The following is a 21,727-nucleotide window of genomic DNA, read 5'->3' on the forward strand; positions in this document are numbered from 1 at the left end:
GCACAGGATCTATCTGGGTTGGCACAAATACTGCCAGGAGCCTGACAACTTGAGTCACTAGCAATTCAAGTAATTAAGTCTGGTTTCCGAATGCTTTATGGCCTGTCCTTACACCTCCCTGCCCTACTATATGCCCATCTTGTTTCTCCATAATTCTGACATCCCTGTCCCACACCTTCAGTTTCGACATCACTCATTTCCTAATGCCTCCTCAAAACACATTCATTTCTACCAAATGTGACAGGAACCAGTCAGTGGTTCTCAATATGCAGACATGGTGACATCATTATTAACTTAGGAAGAAAAAATAATTATATCAACTAGAAGCTGACATATTCCTAAAAAGAATTTTCTTCTGCTTTAATCCCCTTTTTAAGTTCAGGGAAGCAAAAAAATTTTAAAACCCCACCTTACGAATACTTTAGTGTCACGCATAGGAAAACATCTGCATTGATGGCTTGGGCCAAGAACAACGAGTTATAAAAAGCCTGAGGCATTTGGAAGCTCATCCTGCTTCCTAAACATCCTCTCTGAGTTAAGCGTCCTACTGCCTTTCTGTTCTCCAAACATACTGTTCTGTCCCCACATTTATCAATCTCTTATATCAGTGCTTTTTACTATGCAGTGTTCTGCAGTATGGCCTTCCTGAATTCAGGGACAGCCTTTTCACATCCAAGCAATGCCTCTGCAGCATCTCTCTGATACCAGGCATGCAATGAATCAAGCTGATCAACAAAAACTGACCTCTCACCTCTCCATTTGTCTGTTTGTCCTTACGCAGGGAGCACCCCTGAATTATAACAAGCGGTACAGAAATGGGAATTGCTATCATAAGATGTAATGGAAATTTCAAGGGCATCAGATTCCAGGTTGTGAGATGGCAGAGGAAATTCCAGCACAAGTGCAGGAACACCAGAAGCAGAACACTTCTAATGGAAACATACATACACTCTTTAATTAATAATCTTATATTTAACACTAAAAAAAATTCATCATCACACAGAAACATACAGACGTAGGCTGGGAAGAAATCAATACACACCTCACATATAGCAGCATCACAACAACCCAAGAGAACAGAGGAATCTAAGAGGACACAAGGGCAACAGAAGGCAGAAAGTACCACTGATGTGGTATTTTGTAGGAAAAAGACTTTGGTGCTTTTCCAATTTTTGAGTAACAGATAAAAAGCATCTTGTGCTCTTCTAAATAGAACATCTGCCTGTTTCAACACTTTCAAATAGTAATATACATCTTGTAATGGCATTAATTTTAGAGATAATGTATCTTTTAATTAAAAGTGCAATTTTTTTTAAAAATGGGTGACTGATACCCTGCAGCATCTGTGGAGTTCCATATATTATCTTCCCAAATCTAATATTTTTTTTTAACATCTACATATTGATTTTAAAAAATCTAACATTTATATACGATTATTTCTTCTTGTAAAGAATCTAGTCCCAACTGATTGACTATTTATTTTTAAAATATCACTGAATATCTGGAGTTCATGTCAGCTGTATCAGATATTATAGGGTTTGCATCTTTGCTTTCCTGCTCCACATTTCTTTTTTTTTTTTCCCACTAACTAAACTTCAAAGTAATTAAAACTGTTTTCCATGCTGAAATATTACAATGACAATATCATTGACTACTGTTCATTTAGAGTTATGTCTATCATTAACAGCAACTGAAAGATCAGTCCTGCACAGAGTAGACCATCTTCTGAACCCTAAAACGCAAAGGAATGTAAGGAATTCCTTAACACTACATGTTACTTCTGTGTAGGCAGAGGAAAACACCTGAAACTAACACAGCTATTGTTACTGCATTTGGGACTAAACATGCTTTATGCTCAACACATGCTTCCTCTTTGATATCAATTCTTTAGTTTAGTAGTTATGTAGATAACTGCTGCTCACTTGAAATTACCAGGAAGCGTCAAGGCTTTACATGAGCATATGTATGTTTTATTTTTATAAAACAATTGTCATTACTTGTCCCATTACACTTGCCATACTACAGCTTCTTTTTACAATACCTTCTTCCACCCACTAACTACATCTTCTCTGATGTCTTCTAGCATTTCAGACTGCCCAACAGCAGCTTCCTTCAATAAAGATAATTTCTTCTGCTTTCTTTTCTCCTCCAAAAAAAAATAAATCGGTATTTCACAAAAATCAATTCACATTCTGGTGGAGAGGCTACAGAGAACAGGAGCAGGTTACCAAAGATCAAACAGCCACTGAGGAGAGTGAAAAGGCCTGGACAGTGGTAGAAAGAGGAGCTCTCAGCTTCAAACATCAAATGGATTAGATTTTTCCTCTCCTCAGGATGAGCTAGAGATAAGGAAACTCAGTAAGTATTATTCGTCTTATTCTCCAGCACAATTAGCAGCTCTTCCAGGCTACACAGGATCTTCAAATGAGACAACAAAAAAGCAGCCTCATCATTCCGCTACACATTGCTTCTGCTGCCTTTGTGTGGGAGAGGCAAGTACTGGATTAACATGAACATATGCCAGTCTCTGCTTGTGGGAGAAATAATCTGCCCTTTCCAGGAGATGCTGTCTCAACTCTGGCCAGCAATGGGTGAGTGTGCTTCAGGGAATTCAAAGTAAGCACTGAGTCTGACCATAAAATGGCACATGCCTTGTTTCTGGCTTATGATAGTCTTCAGACAAAAAAATAATTAAAATAAACTTATCCCTCACCATCAAACTGGTTTTTAAAAAATAAGATCAGATTTACCTACTTGGTTAGAAACCAATAGTGCACAAAGAACTCAAAGATGTGCTGAAAACTCAGCCACTCTTCAAGAGTAAGAAAAATAAGATGAAAAGGAAAAGATTCATCCACAGATAAAAATTATTAGTAGTTAAGAAACCAGTAGAGTAACACATACACATATAGAAGATAGCTATCAGATCAAACAGAATACTTGTACAAAAAGCAAAACAAAACAAACAAGCCAACCAATCCCCTGAAAAGCAGTCATTTTAGGATGCAAAACTCTTTCCTTTTTTTTGTTGTTGTTTTAAATAAAGAAAAAGCCTCAGGCACAAGAATGGCAGAACTACTGTTTGACAAGGCAAGCCTACATTTGCAATCAAGAGGTGAGCACGATTCCTGAGGCTCACAGTCCACTCATCTTCACAAGTTTCATAAAGTGTCAGCATCAGCTACCTACCAACAAAATTACTCTGAGCTGACACACCAGAATGTATTTCTTACTTCTGAAGTTCAGCCGAAAAGACTAGATTACCCCAAAGGTGACAAAACTGATAGGCTTTTCTGTTCTCAGAGGACAGAAATGAACTTTACTAACTGAGCTGCTGAGGACTTAACTGCAGCATACAGAGGAGATCTGCTTTTCACATTCTCCGACTCACAGGAAAAGTCACCATACAAATAATTACCAGCAGTGTGAGCAAAAAAGATTTATTTTTTGTCTAAGGTCAGATCCGATAACCAACTATTCCTTAACTGAACAATGCAATAAACCCTTGTACAGGTGATCAGTTCATGGGACATCACTTGAGTTGCAAATAAACAAAGGCCAATTCTGTTACTCAAAGCTCAGTCTGCCTTTCCTTTTTGTTTAACAGACAGATTTCATTGTTGTTGTTAGTTGTATCACAAATGTTTAAACTAAGGTAAGGCATGATGTTGAAGTACAGGACAGGACAATTATTTGATATTAAATGGAACAGTCCATCTCAAGCTCACCTAAAGACAATCTTCAAATAGTCAGTAGCCCTTAAAGAATATGAGATCCCTAATATATGCTGATTTTTATTTTGAGAATGGATATCCACTGCTTACTGCTCTTGGAAATCTCCCACTGAACTACCATAGCTATACTAGACAAGAATATGGGCATGTAACCTAAAATGGAAAGGTATCTTGTGATTAAATGCTGCATCCAAATCACATGTCAGCTTTTCCTTTTTTAAAACCATGATATAAACTGAAGCTGATATTTTCTGTGCTATGATAAATATCACAGAAGCATATTCATCCCCATTACTTAACAACAGAACCTATAAACTCCTGCTGATTTCTTTATCCGTTTCTAAAGCACAGTTTAAAATCCTGCACTGCAGATAAGGGTACACTGCTCACAAGATTAAAGTCAAGGTCACATATTGCACATACGCTGCTGCCTGTGAAACAGCGATCTGTTTCACAGACTCCACATATATTTTTAGAAAGGGCTGCTCTAGTCATCAGCTAACAGCCTTTGAGTTACAGAAGTGAAGATAAACTTTGGCTTAAAAGGGAAAATTTAAGACTTCCGTGCCAAAACAGACAGACCCTTGCTGATTTAAAGAAAGCAAAGTAGTTCTTTTTATCTCTTCACAAAACCTCAAGGGGAAATCCCCAACACACTGAGTGTGAACCTTACTTTCCTTCTGACGGAGCAAAGAGTGAAACTCCTCAAGACTCTGATGCAACCACAGGTGGACCACCTTTGAAAAATCCTGGTTTCACAGTATGCCTGCTAGCTAAGCTGGTGCTCCCTCCCGGTATCTGTTGCACCTTCTGCTCAACAGGCACCTGTGCAACTATTCATACTAAAGCTACAACAGAAGCACCAGCACCATGTAAGCAATGGTCTCTAGCACAGAAAATATTTCTGCCTTCCCCAGGGAACAGCATTTGCACAAGACGTCCATAGTGGATCCAACAAAATATTAGTAATCAGTGAATATGTTGCTATGCAATAATTATTACCACATTATGCTCATTAAAAAAAAATTACACTTCCAAAATCAAATATAAGGCTTAATTCATGGGTATCTAGAAGGGAACTCCAAAAAATTCAGTTCACATAAAAAGTGAGCAGCATAATTTGGATTTCTTAACCAGCTTTAATGATAGAAAGATTTGTAAGCCATGCCCCAAATAAACAGGGCACAGATTGAGAGAGCTGGGGCTGTTTAGCTTAGGGAACAGAAGGCTCCAGGAAGACCTCATAGCACCTTCCAGCATCTAAAGCTTACAGCTTACAGGAGAGGTGGAGATGGCATGTGCTGTTAGGACAAAGGCATGTACTCATAAACAAGGGGGAATGGATTCAAGCTGGAAGAGTTTAGATTAGTTCTTTGGAAGAAATTCTTTACTATAAGGGTAGTGAGAGACTGAAAAGGTTGCCTAGAGATGTTGTGGACTCCCCACCCCTGGAGGTGTTCAGAGCAGGCCTGGGTAGGGCTTTGAGTGACCTGGTCCAGTGGAAGGTGTCCCTGTCCATGGCACGGGGGGTGGAATTAGATGACCTTTAAAATCCCTTCCAATCCAAACCATTCTATGATTCTACAATTACTCTATGTTAACTCCCTAATGGCACTTGTCCCATTAAATAAAAACTGAGCCCTCGAAAAACAGTTGTGGGCAGATGCTGTAAGTCGAAGGGAGGGACTTTCACATAGTGACATTTCCATCTCCCGGGTGGCTGCTTGGCTGTGACATTGAAGCCACGAGAGAACAGTTTCTTATGGAGAAAGAGTATGGCAAGAGAAACCCCTCTCCCTATGTAAACTGAAGGAGGATTATTTTAGAGGTAGTAAACAGACTGAAAATACCAGATTCTGTCTCTTAGTGGGAAAAGAAAGAAAAGTTGGGGGAAGGAGAAGTATTCTGAAGGTTTATTCTGATTTCTTATTATTTTTCTTTTACTTCTCCTAATAAAGCTTTCCTTATACCTTTTAAAGTTGTGAGCCTGCTTTGGCCCTCCTCCTAATCCTTATTTCACAGTAGAAAATGAATAAATAATTCTGGTGAGAGCACTGCCATTTGCCCAGCACTCAACCCACCATGTTCAATTAGTACCATGATTCCAACTGATGAACCAAAACCACTACACTTAATTGGTGTTCCTGCCCAGTTTGAACCAAAATCGCTACACTTTTGCTGCCACCAACCTGTACATTAGCTGCCATTTCTTTGCCTTGTTTCTGCAAGGCAACAAAATTGAGATCTTTAAGAGACTTTTCATTACATCAACATGAGTGTGCTGAGACCCTTGGCAAGGGGGGATGCACGGCTAAGAAAAAGGAGGCCAAGAAATAAGTAAAAGCAGTGTGCTTCTCGTCCACACTGCTCCACTGTCAGCCAGTTCCTGGAGTCTATCCTGGACTAGCCCTATTAGTCAGCTTTGAGACCAAGAGATGTGTTCGGCACAGGACACTAGGCCTAGGGGTCTGTCCCTAGGCACTTTTTATTTGGCACTGCTGGTACCACTTGAAGGCACAAGCTCTTTGACCAGAAATATCACTGTTTTTCAGACAAGAAGTCCCAGACAGGACATCATGGGGATGCACAGCAATCAGTTATGTTTCCTCACAGACACTGAGTTTCCTCACAGAGGTGACAACTTGAAGGATAAATGGATGACAATTGATGAACTGGATAACATGTTAAAATTCCAAAGGGGAAATCAAAAGACAGAAGAAAGCAGCCTAGGTCACCTTACCACAGATGACTGTGTGATTTTAACTAGCTAACATTATTGAAGATTCTATTTTATACCCTGTATTTGTTAATCTCTTTCTAGAAATATTCTAAGTTATCTACATCTTATTTTAGCAGGCTGCACAACTCAGAAGACTGCATTAGCAAAAAACATTTTCAAATGGAGGAAAACTCCTAATACTTTGCCTTTACAGTAACCCCGTTTTGGGAACCAGATTAATCCAGCAGACATCATTCATCAGCAGATACACTATTTCATAACTGGGGACCCTCTGAGAAGGTCTGATTGAGCCTGATTCTCAGGAGTTTAAAAAACTCATCTGCTTAAAGGTCTAAACAATGTTTCAGTTACAAAACAGCCACTTTTCAGAAGCTAGCCTACATTTCAGACAAGCAACTTCTTGTGTTCAAACTTTCACTGATGCAGCTACTATGTCTAATATCAGACTGTGACACTGACCTACTAAATCTTCAAGTTCTTCAAAGTACTGCTTAAGCTTTCTTCACATTCCTCTAGAGGCCTAGTATAACTCCATTCAGACTAAACACCTATTTGTGAGAAAGCCCACTCCTGTATTCAACCACCAGAATCGGTGAAATTACAAAATAAAATAAAATAAATTAAAAAAAGCAGTAACAGAAAACTCTCAAGAGAAAGAGTGGCCTAAATAACAGTTATAGGGCATCCAAACTGATGTTATTTACTCCACTCTCTACCTGGGACTTTTTGCCATAAGAATTTTGAAGTGCTGGTATCTCGGACGTTGATACTTCTTTAAACAGGACAAATTACCGTCAATATCATGATATAACCATCACGATTATATTTGAAGTAGTATGTACAGGGATGTTTAATGCGGCGGGAATGGGAAAACCTATAAAACCTGCAAAAGTAGTTCACAAACACCTGTCTAGCTATAATTCTCACTAGAAATGGGCTAGTTTACTATTATAATGCCTCTCCTTCCCCTCTCAACCGCCCTCCTCATATCCACGTGGAGCACCTGTTACTGAATCCACGGCACCTTTAAGGCATTTGTGCCGGAGGGAGGAGGACAGGGAAGAGAGGGAGGAGAAGGAGGAGAGGGAGAGCCGCCTCTCGTCTCCTCGCTGCGCCGCAGAAATCACGGCAGCAATCACGGCAGCGCTTTCTGCCGGCGTCCCCGTCCCCGCCCCTGCCGCCGCTCCGTCGCACCGGAGCCTTCCCGCCCGGGGCCGATCCGAGCCGGGAATGGCCCGGGCCTCCCCCGCCCCCGGCCCGCCCCCGGTACCTCGCAGCCGGGGGAACTCGCGGTCCCGCAGCGCTCGGAGCCCGTCGCCGTGCCCGTAGCCGTACTCGCAGCCCGCGGGGCGGGCGGCGCGGAAGGCGCGGAAGGAGAGCGGCTCCGCGGCCATGCCGGCGGGGAGGGCGCGGACAGCGGCGTGCCCCCGCGGCGGCGGGGCCTCCCTCAGCACCGCGCTCCGGCCCGCTCGGCCCGGCCCGGCCCGGCTCGGCTCGGCCCGGCCCGGCCCGGCTCGGCTCAGCACGGCACGGCCCGGCTCAGCACGGCACGGCCCGGCTCGGCCCGGCTCGGCTCGGCTCGGCTCGGCCCGGCTCGGCTCAGCACGGCACGGCTCGGCACGGCCGATCTGCTCCGCCCGCCGCCCGCCCCGCCTGCCCCACCTGCGCCGGGGCCGGTCCGGCCGCGGCTGAGCCGGGCACTGGGGCCGGCACAGGGAGGAGTTTCCCGTAAGGAAGAAAGCACTGGGAGATCAGTTTGGGGATGGCAGCAACTAGTGTACCCTCCTGTTGAGGCAAGCTGTTTAAAATATTTCATGGAAATCGCTCCTAAAATTTTCCAATTCCATCTCAGATGTCCCTCGATGCCTCTTCCACTGCTGCGAATAGCATTGGTCGTTTTCTCACACCTTGCACTTGGTGTACAATACTCCTGCATCATGTCGAGCTGGCTCTCTTGGCCATAGATTCTGTGTGGCCAGTGCAAAGTACCACGGCCCAAAGCCAAAGGAGTGCTTTGTGCTGGTTATCAAGGGTAGAGAGAACAGGCAAGTCCTCCCTAGTAAAAACTATTCCTGTAAAAACTTCTGCTTTTTCAGATAAGCTATAACCACATACATAAACCAAAAAAATCATAGCCAAATGCATGAGTCTGTTATGTTTTTTGTTTGTTTGCTTTGATTGTTGTTTTGTTCTTGGGGTTTTTTTGTTTGTTTGTTTTGTGGTGTTGTTTTCACATTATTTTTTTTTTCCCTGACATACTACTTGCAATGAATTTTTCTGCTTACAGCTCTGCAATCTGCAGAGCATTAAATGATCTCCAGTGTTAGTCCAACACCAAAATAAAACTGCACGTTAGGATGGACCTACATCCGAAAACTGGTAAAGCAGACTCTTGTTAGATTGTTCGAAATGTGACTAGTGGGATATCAGTGAAATGGGAAACCATGTAGAAAATTGTAAAATAAGCCTGACATGACATATAGCATGCTGATGTGCTCCCTGCTTTATGTATTAGGAATTTTCATCTAATTTAAGCACATAGCCCTGGCTTAAGGGCATATACTTCTATAACACTATAAAGTATGTTTGCCCCTGACACTCAATGATTGGGGCAGATCTATAGTGTGTGACATCCCCAGGTGAAACTGTACATCTTTCAGCCAGACAATGATTTTACCAAAACTAATTGCCAAACAAGTTACACCTTAAATATTTCCTTCCAGATGAACTAAGCACCATTGACAAAGAAAGAATAAATGCTATCAAATGGAAGAATTTTCTTGGCTGATCTCCTGAAGTCACTCAAAGAAGAAAAAAACAAACAAACAAACAAACCCATGTACCAAATAGATTTTTTAAAATTATTTTAACTTTCTATGCGTTGCAATTTAGAAGAACCTGTGCCCTCACAATGATTTCTTTTTTAATTCAAGTATATGTAGAAAATATCTACTATGGATTTCCCTTCATATTTCTAGCTTCCTGTTATCAATTTACAGAGCAATTTATTTATAATGATTGCTGTGCATAGTTTCCTCACTATTTTTATATTGTTTATGTCAAGTAGCTGTTTTCAATTCCTTATTGAAACAAGACTAGTTTTTCCCATCATAACAGATGACAGAATGCAGTTTTCTGATCTTACAATCAATGCGTCTTGAAGACCTAATTTCCATTCACATTTTTATATAAAATATGGTCCCTCACAATTGATTTGTGTCTCTTTTCTTCGTCCTGATTTTTGAAGATTAGCCCTTTGGAAGCAACACATTCATGGAGACAGTGCAAACTGGGAATGTGCTCTGTTTGCTTATTGTGTGTAGCCTAGTGATGATCACTGATTATTGGGGATCTACCGGTTACCAATAAAGAGCTTAGGTAATCCATCATAAACACTGACCAGAGTCTTTAAATAATAAGAGGCATTCAGGTTGTTCAGTGTCAGTTTTTGTGTTTGAAGATTAGTATAACTTCTTAAAAACTAACTAGGCTTTACTATTTATTTCTGAGGTAAAAGCTGGAGATTTCATGGAATTTTGACATGAAGCCACAACTTCCAGTTCTGAACCCTGTCACACCCTGCTTGCTCAACCGTAACAGGACCAGCCCAAGGCACATCTCAGTTTCCTGCTTTGCCAAAACTTTACTGACAAGGCTGGTATAAAAGACTCAGATTAATGCTGTAGAATTTGAGCTGTAGAATGAGCTAGGGCTTTGTCTCTGCCTTGGTCTACTGTATCAGCAGGAGAGAGTGTCCTTTCCTTGTAGTAGCCTTAGATATAAATTATTGAAAACTGTGAGTCAGAGTTTATGGGCATGATTTGATATTGTATTAAAGGGCTGAGCAGTTTGGAATCATGTAACAGGAAGCATGCAGAATAGTAAGAACCAACATAATGCAGTTTATCTGAAAACTGCAAAATAGATCTTGGAGGGGAGAGGTATTGCTCTCAGGCAGAACTTTTTCCAGCAGAAAGCCACATTCACTTTAATCCTCCAGTGACTCTGAAACACTAATTCCAGCTCTGAAATAGGCTCATAAAGGTGTTACCATGAGACCTGAGGTTTATTCCTAAATAACTTATCAGCAGGAGAATCACTGAGAAAGCTGTCCCTGCTTGATGGCTTGCTGCATGTCCCCCAACATTACCAGGGCTATGACTAAGAGGAACCATAGATGCTTACTGCCACCTCAGTGGCTGAGGAGAAGCACTGCAGGAAGGGAATGTGAGAGCAGACAAGGAAGCAACCCCTCACACCACTGCAGGCTGCAGTGGGAAAGACACAGCACAGGCAGAGTCACAACCCTGTAAGCCTCGGCACCTTCCAGTCCATTGTGGTCAACCACTTCCAGGACTGTACAGTCTTATGCCTTAATCATTCCACTGTGAGGGCGACATTTCTGATCAAATCCAGATCCGCAGATTGAGAAGACTCCTGAGCCAGCAGGACAGGTCATGCAAGAAGCTTGACCAAAAACATAGGTGCCACAATGATTTGGTGGGGCTAACCATATGCGGCAGGTGGGATGGGTTGCCTCTCAATTCCCTGCCCTTTTTGCCCTCCCATTCCACTAACGCTCACCATTTCCTCATAGCTTTCAGCCTGCACGTACTTCCCACTTCTTCCTTCAGTCTATTTGCAACACCCTTTGTCTTTAAATTTGGCTAATCCTTTCCCACCAGTGGTGAATCCTGAGACATATCTCCATTCCTGAAAAAAGTAGCAAATATCATGAGATGGGGAAAAAAACAACCTTGACAGCAAAGGTGGCACATTCTGCCTCATTTCCCCACTTCTTTCAGGCCTGTGGTTTTAAACTTTTAGCTCTGGAACAGAACCGTTTTTTTCTACTATTACTTACTACATCTGCTCCGTGTTTGTTGCAATCAGCCCCTGTTCTGAGGCAAACCCCAGTCTCAGCTTAGGTAGCAGGTGGTGAACATCTAATGGGTTTAGGCCATAAGCACCAACACTTGATGAAAGTATTTAATTCCTGCAAGGTTATTATTAAACTTTATGTTCAAAGGTTTTAACAGTTATTAAAATATGATTTTTTGCAACAGCGTGACAAAGCTTTGTGCTTCTAACGAGAATCCAAAAGTTCAAAGGAAGACTTGATCACATAAGCCTCTGCTTTTAAAAAGCTGATTGTGTTGCAAATATAACATGCATGGGTTTGACAAATAGTAGCTAGGCCATCTTTCATTAGTCATTCTGACTAAAGCAGTCTTCAGTAGAAACACATTTGCATGCACCCCTTGCCACCCTAAGAGTCAGGCAGGGTGCACTAGATAGAGATGTGAGGAAAAAGTAAAGGACCAAATGAAACACAAGCCTAAAAACATGTTTTAACAAGAGGGGCCAAACTCGATGTTTTTGGCTGACCTTATACCTCATATGGAGATCAGAAGTGAATATGGTTGGGATTCAGGTTTTACCACTTGTCCTCACCCATAACACCTGTCCAGACAGGGCAGTTTTTCATAAGTTGCCTGTTACAAGTCAATACTGTCCACAGAAATCAACAGTGATTATGCAGTGATAATTCAGGGTTGGGGTCAAAATTATAGTCTTCGTTTCATAAAACATCCACCATGAGTAGATTTGCAAATGCTTGCAGCACAGAAATAGCTTTTGCTTTTAATGTAATGTATCCAGAAAATATAAACACTTTCTATCTGTGACAGGGCTACAAGCTTCGTAAAGATATTTTACACTGAATTATTAATGTGGATTGGAGAGTCATAATCTTGCTGGTTGAGGCTTAGTGATACTGACTTTAAATGGCAAACTGGCTTTTTACAGTTACAAAATCCAAAACGTTTCATATATACAAATGCAGAAGTGCAAAGAAGATTTCTCTACTGCATAGTAGATGCAACACATCCACGTACATGTTGTTTATAACCATGAAGCTTATAATTTATACCTGTTATCACAAGCTACCAAAAGTCATTCCCAGCAGGTTAGCTTTAACACACTGGCAACTTTGTAAAAAATTTAATTCTCTCTCTCTTTGAAATAACTTTACAGACTTAAAAATGTAGCTAAATATGCAATAATGTTTCCCCTCCAACTTCCCATTCTTAAAACTTTCTATTATCATTTGATTGTTCAGCTTGAAAGGTTCAGAAATTTTTGTGCAGACTAAAAACCAATATGAAACAAATATAAGATGAGCTACTGTTACCAGTTGAGCTTCATTACTTTCAATATATTGCTTTATTTTTAGGGTATTCTCTATGTCTGTTAGGCAATATATTTGACATCTCTCTTCAAATACAAATTAAAGTATATTTGATGCTGTTGACCAACTATCAGACTCTAATCCAAGCCAGAAACTATACTTCAAACAGTCACTTGCTCCCTCCCTGCAGTGGGATAGGGGAGAGAATTAGAAGAGGAAAATGAAGAAAACTTGTGGGTTGAGATAAAGACAGTTTAACAGGTCAAGCAGAAGCCATGCACACAAGTTCACTAAAACAAGGAATGCATTCACTACTTCCCATGAGCAGGCAAGTGTCCGGCCACCTCCAGGAAAGCAAAGCTCCATTATATTTGTGGTAACTTGGGGAAACAAACTCCATCACTGAACATCCTCCTCTTCTGTCTTCCTGCTTCCCTGCCTTATCTGCTGAACATGACTTCAGCACAAGTCTCTGGGGCTGGATGGGATGCAGCCAAGGGATCCTGGGAAAGCTCATCGCTTTCCATCATTTACAGAAGCACACAATAGTCTGAGTTGGAAGGCATGCAGAAGGATCATCAACTCTTTAAGTGAACGGCCCACATGGGATTGAACCCATGAACCCTGGCATTATTTACTAGCAGCCTTGGCTAATCAGGAAGATCCTAGGTGAGAAGAAGTTAGCTAATGCAGTACTCATCTACAAGAAGGGTTGGAAGGAGGATCCAGGGAATTACAGGCCTGTCAGCATGACCTCAGTGCCAGGGAAGGTCCTGGAGCAGATAGATCATCCTGAATGCCATCACATGGCACACACAGGACAATCAGGGGATCAGGCCTAGCCAGTGTGAGTTTGTAAAAGGGAGATTGACTTGACAAACTGGATCTCCATCTGTAACAGAGTAAGCTGACTACAAGATAAGGGAAAGGCTGTGAATGTTTTCTGCCTGGACTTTACTAAAGACTGTGACATAATTTCCAACAGCATTCTCATGGAGAAACCGGATACTTGTGGCTTAGACAGGTGCACTCCTCACTTGGTAAAAAAACTGTCAGAATAGTCGGGTCTAGGGAGTGGTAGTGACTGGAGTTACATCCACTTGGTGCTGGTCACCAGTGGTGCTCCCTAGTGCTTGGGCCACTTCTGTAAATGTCTTTATCTGTGATCTGTGGGAGGGTATCATCATTTTGCAGATGATACCAGGCTGGGAAGGAGTATTGATCTGCTGGAGGATGGAAGGCTCTAGAGAGGATTCTGGATAGGCTGGAAAACAGGCCAAGGACAATGGTATGAAGTTCAATGAGATGAAGTACCAGGTCCTCCACTTGGGTCATGATAACCCCATGCAGGGCTTACAAGCTGGGGACAGAATAGCTGGAAAACATCCCAGTGGAGAAGGACCTGGAGGTGCTGGTTGGTAGTGGCCAGCAGTGTGCCCAGTTGGCAAAGAATGCCAAAGGCATCCTGACCTGTATCAGAAATAGTGTGGCCAACAGGACCAAGTAATATACTGTAATATACAATGCTATACTTGGCCCTGGTGGACTCGCATCTCAAATCCTGTATTCAGCTTTGGGCTCCTCACTACAAGAATGACATTGAGGTGCTGGAGCATGTCCATGGAAGGGTAATGAAGCTGGTTAAGGGGCTGAAGCACATTTTATGTGGAGCAGCTGAGGGGCCTGGAAGAAAAGGAGGCTCAAGGACATTATTGCTCTACACAACTGCCTTAAAGGAGGGTATGCGTAGGGGGTTGGTCTCTTGTCTTGGAAAAGAAGTGACAGGACAAGAGGAAATGGCCTCAAGTTGCACCAGGGAAGGTTTAGATTGGATATTATGCAAAATGTCTTCAATAAATGGTTATCCAGTACTGGAACAGGCTGCCCAGGGAGGTGATTGAATCACCATCCCCTGAGGTATTACAAAGTGTAGATGTGGTGGCACTGAAGGACATGGGCCCCTGGTGGATTTGGCAGTGCTGGGTTTACAGGTTGGTTAATAATCCTGAATATCTTTTCCAAACTAAATAATATTATGATACAGTGTAAATGCTGCTCAGCAGTAACAAAAGCATGTCTGTTAAGAGCACTGTTTCCAGGACAAATCCAAAATATAACTCCATACTAGCTACTATGAAGAAAATTTTTTTAATCCCAGCCAAAACCAATTTCACCACTTCTGGCAGCATACTGAGGCATTGTGAATAGTGGTTTTGACAACAAATTTTTAGTATACAGAATATTCCTCATAAAATACTAATTTTCAAGCAGACAAGCATTCATTTAAAAGACAGCTTTGCTCTTCATTTCTGAAGTGCAAATGGGTGGTGGGAAAAATGAAGATTACTTTTGTTAATTTAAAATAATCCTATTCTTGATTAATTTTGACAGTTTTTTGTGCTTGCAGATCCTTTTTTTAAGCTATAGGAGGAAGTTCACTAAGTAAAAATACCCTTTGTACATAGAGAATATGACATTAGATCTAGTAGTTTGGGGTTTTTTCTTAGAACTGTTGGAAACATTTTAAGAAGATATTGCCTCCAGTTTGGGACTAGAAGCTTTAATTAAGCAATATTGTTGGTCTTTTGTCATTTGGGCCTTTTCCAAAATGATTTTTACTAGCCAGCAATTGAAAAATAATTTTAAAAAATCAATCTTGTATTTGATGGAGTCTCAACTACCTACAATACTTCTATACTAAATTCTGAGAAGCACTGCAGACATCATTCATAGCTTTAGAAATATTACTTAGGAGTCTTACTTTATGTAAGAGAGTACTGTATACCACCAGCAATGATCAGGGAGTTAGATGTGATACAATGACTGGTAGCAGGTTTTCACACACCTATAAGCAGTCTATTAGCTAAAACTGAACTGGGAGAAGGAAACCATCATATTAGTATTCAACTGTGATTCTGCAGCAGGATGAAATAAATCCCACTAAAGAAGGGAGAGGCCCCTGGGCTTCACAAGTAATCATAAGACCAGAAAAAAGGAAGGTCTTAGGTTGCTGTTGTGGCTTAACCCAGCAGGCAGCTGAGCAGATGTTTGCTCCATGTCTCCACCATGTGGGATAGGGGAGAGAATAAGGAAAAAAAAAGTTTGTGGGTTGAGATACGGACATTTTCATGGGACAGAAAAGGAAAATAATTATTGTTATAAAAGAATACACAGAAACAAGTAATGCAGAATCCAGTTGCTTACCACTTGCTGAGCAATGCACAGCCTGAGGTTCCTGAGCAATGGGCTGCCACCTCCAGGCCAATCTCCCTCATTTTCATTGCTGGACATGACGCTGTATGGAATGGAAGAACAACTCATTTACTGCTGGCACAAATGTTTGAGTCCCAGGGGCATTTTAACAAAAAACAGTGCAGTATCTCTGGCTTCTGCCACTTAGAAGCAGTCATCTCTAAACATCTTTAAAGGCTCTTTCCTCTAACCTGTGAGCAGACTTAAGGAATGAGCCACAGAAATCAGCTCATCAGGAAGCAATATAATCTAACAGAAACAAACCACAGACAAATAAGCTTATAAGGAAATACATTCTGTTCAGATAGTCTGTTTGTCTCAAGTCTGGCTGAAAATAAACTGCTTCCTGCAGCTGGTGTTATGAACAAGTGCACTGAGAAGTGGTAAACCCTGCAAGTTGGTGCTTATAGGGTTGCATAACTGTGTCCAAATCCCTAATTCAAAAGAGGAACTTGAAATCCTACTGCACAAGGAGGCTATTAACACTGAGTTCACAGGGTCTTCTGCAGTATAGGTTCCCTTACTGCTTGTAGTCTGTTGCTAGAGTACATGCAACAAAAAATGTTTAGTCTCAGTGTCCTGTATCCAACCCAATCAATCTGACTCCAGAGTATTGTGCATCCTGGACCTTCTTCCCACTCTGTATTACACATTTTAACTTAGCCAATTGTCTGTTTCTGGATTTAAAAAAAAAAAAAAAAAAAAAAAAAAAAAAGAACTCTACCATTTCACTGAATCACAGAATTCTTTGGGTTGGAAGGGACCTTTAAAGCCCATCTTGTCTTCATCTTGAACCAGTCATATATCAACTAGATCAGACTGCTCAGCGCTCCAGACAACCTGGCCTTGGATGGTTCTGGGGATGGGGCATCTACCACCTCTCTGAGTAACCTGCTCCAATGTTCTACCTCCCAAAAAAAGAGCCACCTCCCAACACCACTGGCATCAGTCTTGGACTCTAAAGACTTCAGAATTTGATTCAAGTCTGTGGTTTGTAATATTCAAGAACTGCATTGCCCAGCCAAAGAAAGGAATAATCGTCTTATATTGAGTCTAAGAAGCTGATAATGGAATTGAAATTAAATTACTGCACAATGAAACTTGTGCCAGTTTACAGGTTAGAGCTTGGAGTCAGTTGTGCTGCAGCAACACCACAAATCTCAAATTTCAAGCTATGCCCTTTGAAAGTTTTTGCTTAAATTTTTTATGCTTAGCATCATAAAAAATTAAAAGACAGAGTTTTCCTGCAATTAAGAAATACTCCATGTACTTTTAGGAGGGACTGCATGTTTTAAAATGTTGGGAGGTAGCATTCTGTAATTGGAATTGACGCTTGGCAAAGTGAATATGCACACTTGACCCTGCCAGAGTGTCCCTCATCTTGCATGTGAAGACATCATCCTTCTACAGTATCTGACTGGCAAGCAGAAGCCCTAAGTCCACTCTGCAGCTTGCTGAAACGTGTGGGTAGAGGAGCAGAAATAGTCAGAATTTATAGTGCACAACAAAGAATAAGGAGGATTGTGAAAATGAAGTGAAAAAGAGATGATTTCTTGCTTTTGTAAAATTCATAGAAAATAATAACAGCATAAGGAAGTAAGAGAATTTTGCTTAAACCAAAAGGGCAGGTGAAGCACAAAGCAAGCACCCTTTCAAACAACAAAGAGACACCTACCTGCCAACTGTCATATAGCAAAAAGGAGTTAATGTCAGACCTTGACAGGCAGGTCTAAGGAATTTGTTATGCTGAAAGTGGTCAGATTTGGGGCTGGTATTTTTTTTGTCTTTACAAGGCCTCTTAGGCAGCAGCAGTTGAAGAAATAGAGGGAAAGGGAAGCTCTGTAAATAAGACAAAAAAGGGAAATCAACCTAATAAATGTTATGGTATGGATATAACGAATATAAACGTAAATCCATCACCCACATCAACAAGAAGTTACTTCTGGAATTTCCCTTTAAATGGCTGAGTGTATCTCAGCTTTTCCATATCTAGCCAAACGTGTGGTTAGGTAAATCCCTGTGTGCTGACAATCTTGGTGTATTTGCTGCATGCGTCTGGCAGCAGTGCTCTGACAGCCTTGTACTGATACTTAAAGTTCACCATTTATAAGAATCTGAGATTCTTGAATTTATAATGAGAAGCTACTGTCACTTTGGAAAAATGTTGCCATACAGCTTCAAATTTTTCAGCAGCCAGGTCATCCAAAGTAACCCTGTTGTACACCATGTGAGTTTTTCAGTCAGAAGTCTGTGGCCAGGTAGTGACTGGAAAGATAATCTACTTTGCTCAATGAAATGCCACCAAGGCTTTTTGGGCTAATTTGTACTCTAAGAATTTCTTGATAGCAGCAACTGTACAGTAGTTAACATTAAAAAAAGTACTGATATGCAACTGCCTGCACCTAGTCAGAACTAAAACCATGCAAATCCTTTAAATTATTGCAAGTTACATTTTTGTTCATTAAAACTCCATGTAAATAAAGAAAATGTCACCCATCTCAGTTTTAGTGTGGTTAATAAAAAGAAATACTAGCTTGCAGCAAGAGACACAACCATGCCAATATTTGTAAAACAGTTATTGGCAAAGTAAATCTTTTATTTGCAATAACACATGCTCAACATTTTTGTCTCAGGATACATATTCAAAAATTGAAGAAAATAATGTGCAGAATGTCACATTTTTCTTATGAACAGTTTCAAATTTTACACAATGAGACAAGTAAAATTAACTATTTAATGGAGGCTATTAAATGGAGACTAAGACCTGTCTGAGATTTTGAAATTTCCAGATCAGTTTATTCTTTGGTAATAACGAAATACAAGCTTGAGATTCTTGCAGCAAGAATATTCTAACATGTTTCAAGAGTCAGAGCATGGTAGTAATAGAGGAAGTCAGCCCCTCTCTTCACTTCACATACTTACTCCCTTTCTACTCAAGAGAGAGATAGTTGCTCTTGTCTCAGGGATCGAGAAGAAAATCTCTTTCTTGCTGTTAGAATTTGAAAAGTGAAATATGTATTTCTTCAAATAAAACTTTAAAAATTATTAAAAGCTCCCAACCTATCATTCCAGGTTGCATAAACCCTTCTAGGCCTATGGCTGACAAATATTACACCTCCATTATTTATATTTCTTGACATGTAAGGGCATTGTATAGTAAAGAAATTAATAATAATAGTACTTTGGCTTACATAGTGCTTCTCAACTGAAGTTTTTAAAACAGTCCACAAAGTTTAAGATTGACAAGGGATTTAAAGCTTCACAGTATAAACCAGCCATACTGTGAGGCAAAAAGAACAGCAGGGGTAAAATTCTAAATTATTTCAAAATATCTTTGATTTAGTTTTCTTGTGCCTTTCTGTGGAGTGCATACACACATATATATATTACTGATCTTTCTCAAGGGCCAAACAGTGTTGTGGTCAATAAGATAATGATTTTTGTTCCTACTCTGTTTTTCAGACAGAAAAGCCATGAGGTATGGCTGAGATACCATTGTATATTACCAAGCTGCCTTTGAGTTGATCAGATAGAATGATTTAGACACCACCACAAACACAGACCTGCAGTATAAATTTTCCCTTCTCAGTCCTATACTTTGACCAGTAGATCACACTTGTGCTCCCTGAGGCCTAATGCCTTTTCACAGCTGTTGTGTAAAATATGGTAACCAGGACCACTTGTAGCACAGAAAGAAATGAAGTATTGCTACATGTATGCCTCAAAGATGTATATATTATTCTCTTTTATGATAATCTTTCACAACAAAGCTAGTGGTGCTTCTTTGTATTGTGTGTTGAAAGAAATGACATTTTTAAAGTAGAAAATTGATGCAAAGAAAAAATTTGGAGTATATTTCATATGACAATTTCTGAAATCAGCAAAACACTATTTTTTTTAATTGCTGGTGTTCATTGCTTCATTGCAAAAACATGAAAGATTAAGGACATTTGTCAACTTCTATTGAGAATTAAATCTGTTCAAATAACAAGAGACTGAGTTGTCACAGTATTTGTCATAACTATCACACTACATCCTAACAGAATAATGAAAAACAATCATCTTGAGCTTGCACACATGCAATAGTCATCCCTGAAAGCTTTCCAAATCCCAGTGCAGGTGGTGCCAACAGAAAGGATCAGAAAGTGACGAGTGATGTGAGAGGATGCAGAGGAGTTATACTAGCAGACACAGTCAGAGGATTTTAAAAAGAGCTTTATCCCCATAATGTACAGCTTTGTCCTAAGCTCTGTACTGCAGGCAGGATAAAGCCACTCATTTAGGAAACGTTGCAGAAAATATGAACATTGTGAACAAACTCCTTTCATAAATCCACTGGCACTAGAACCACAACCAGGACTTCAAATTTTGTGTGAGTCTTGGCGTTCATGAACCAACAACATTAATACATTTGTGCTATCACATATGACTTACTAAATTAACATTATGATATTTATTACAATAAGGTGATTCCATTCCTCATTCTTTGTTTAACAGAAAAGTTATGTCTGAAAAGCATATGTAGCAAAACTGTACACACTAACATTATAATACCTATTGCTGAGCGAGCTACTTAATTTAGGCTTTTGAGGTATAATCAGTTTTTCCATTTTTAATGTTATTCCTTAATTTTTACTTTAAAGCACAAATCCTACCACTCTTAAGCGTTCTCATTCCTGACACACAGCTCCCCTTATCTGCAAGCCATTGCCCTTCCTTCCACATGTGCTCACTGCACACACAGAATCTTGCAACTAATTTGAAGCTCCTATCCTTTAAAGAGATGAAAAACCAACTAGGGACAAGGACACTATCACTTCCAATGAGATGTAGTGAAAAGCAGAAGGCTTAGTCCTTACTCAGCAAGGCCCACAGGGCCTGAAGCAGAAAGCAAAACTCAGGCCTGGAAGTGCAAGATCCAAATCTGAAAAGCCTCAATAACGTATGTTTCTTCATAGACTAAAAATGTATAAGATTGACAAAATCAGCATTCTACAGCATGCTGCCATGTACTGGGAAGATTAGTTAATAATGCTGGAAAACAGAGAGAAATCAGCCAAGGGATAAAGGGCATACATGCAGTACATCCCCACGTGAAGCTGGTGGCATGGTGTGGCACCAAAGGTGGTGGCAAAGCTGTCGTGCTGGAGAGTGTCCTACTGCGTGCTTGTCCTGGTTTGGAGTAAAATTAGGGAAGAACCTCCAAAAGGAGTCCCCTAAACCAAACCTCCACCACCCCTTCCGCCCCCCAGCCCTGGGTTCGGGAAGGAAAATACCTCGGAGGAAAGTGGAAAAACCGGTTTATTGACAAAAATACACTCCTCAACACCGAATAGAGGGAAAAGACGGGTTACTGTGACGATGGGGAGGGTGCTGACGCGTCTCTGTCTGGCCCGGGTCTTCTCCAACTTGTCAGGTCAGGTCAGGTCCGGAGCCGGTTCAAACCTTGGGGGGGGGGGGGGGGAGAGAAAGGAAGGAGAGGAAAAAAACAAACAGAAGCAGCGGGGGGAAGAAAAACGGCGGCAGGAGCAGCCGGAGAGCAGAGCGAGGCAAAGCGAAGCGAAGAAGGCAAAAGCAGCTGAGCCAGCTGAAGCAAGAGCCGAAAAGCAGCCAAGCAGCCAAAAGGAGGCAGGAACTGCAGGCTCCTGCCCAAGAGGGCGGGATTCAGCTGCGAGACATAACAACATATCCAAGATATGGGATGGATATATGGGATAGGAGGCAGCTCAACCCAGAACATTCCACCCCTTATCCCATATATCCATCCAATTAAAACTTTCATCTCACTTACTCAGACCTTTAGCACTTACA

At 41.0% G+C, this 21,727-nt stretch overlaps 1 protein-coding gene across 1 annotated transcript in view; it reads right to left on the reverse strand.

Annotated features, from left to right (window-relative positions):
* The window catches only part of MOCOS (molybdenum cofactor sulfurase), a 203,077-nt gene extending 195,209 nt beyond the window's left edge, over nucleotides 1-7,868 (reverse strand). Inside the window, exon 1 of the mRNA XM_066327179.1 lies at nucleotides 7,745-7,868. Within this exon, the coding sequence (XP_066183276.1) occupies nucleotides 7,745-7,868 (124 nt within the window). The remainder of the gene's footprint in view (nucleotides 1-7,744) is intronic.
* Between the last annotated feature and the right edge of the window lie 13,859 nt (nucleotides 7,869-21,727).

This window comes from Sylvia atricapilla, chromosome 1 (genome assembly GCF_009819655.1).
Source record: "Sylvia atricapilla isolate bSylAtr1 chromosome 1, bSylAtr1.pri, whole genome shotgun sequence".
Taxonomy (NCBI): domain Eukaryota; kingdom Metazoa; phylum Chordata; class Aves; order Passeriformes; family Sylviidae; genus Sylvia; species Sylvia atricapilla.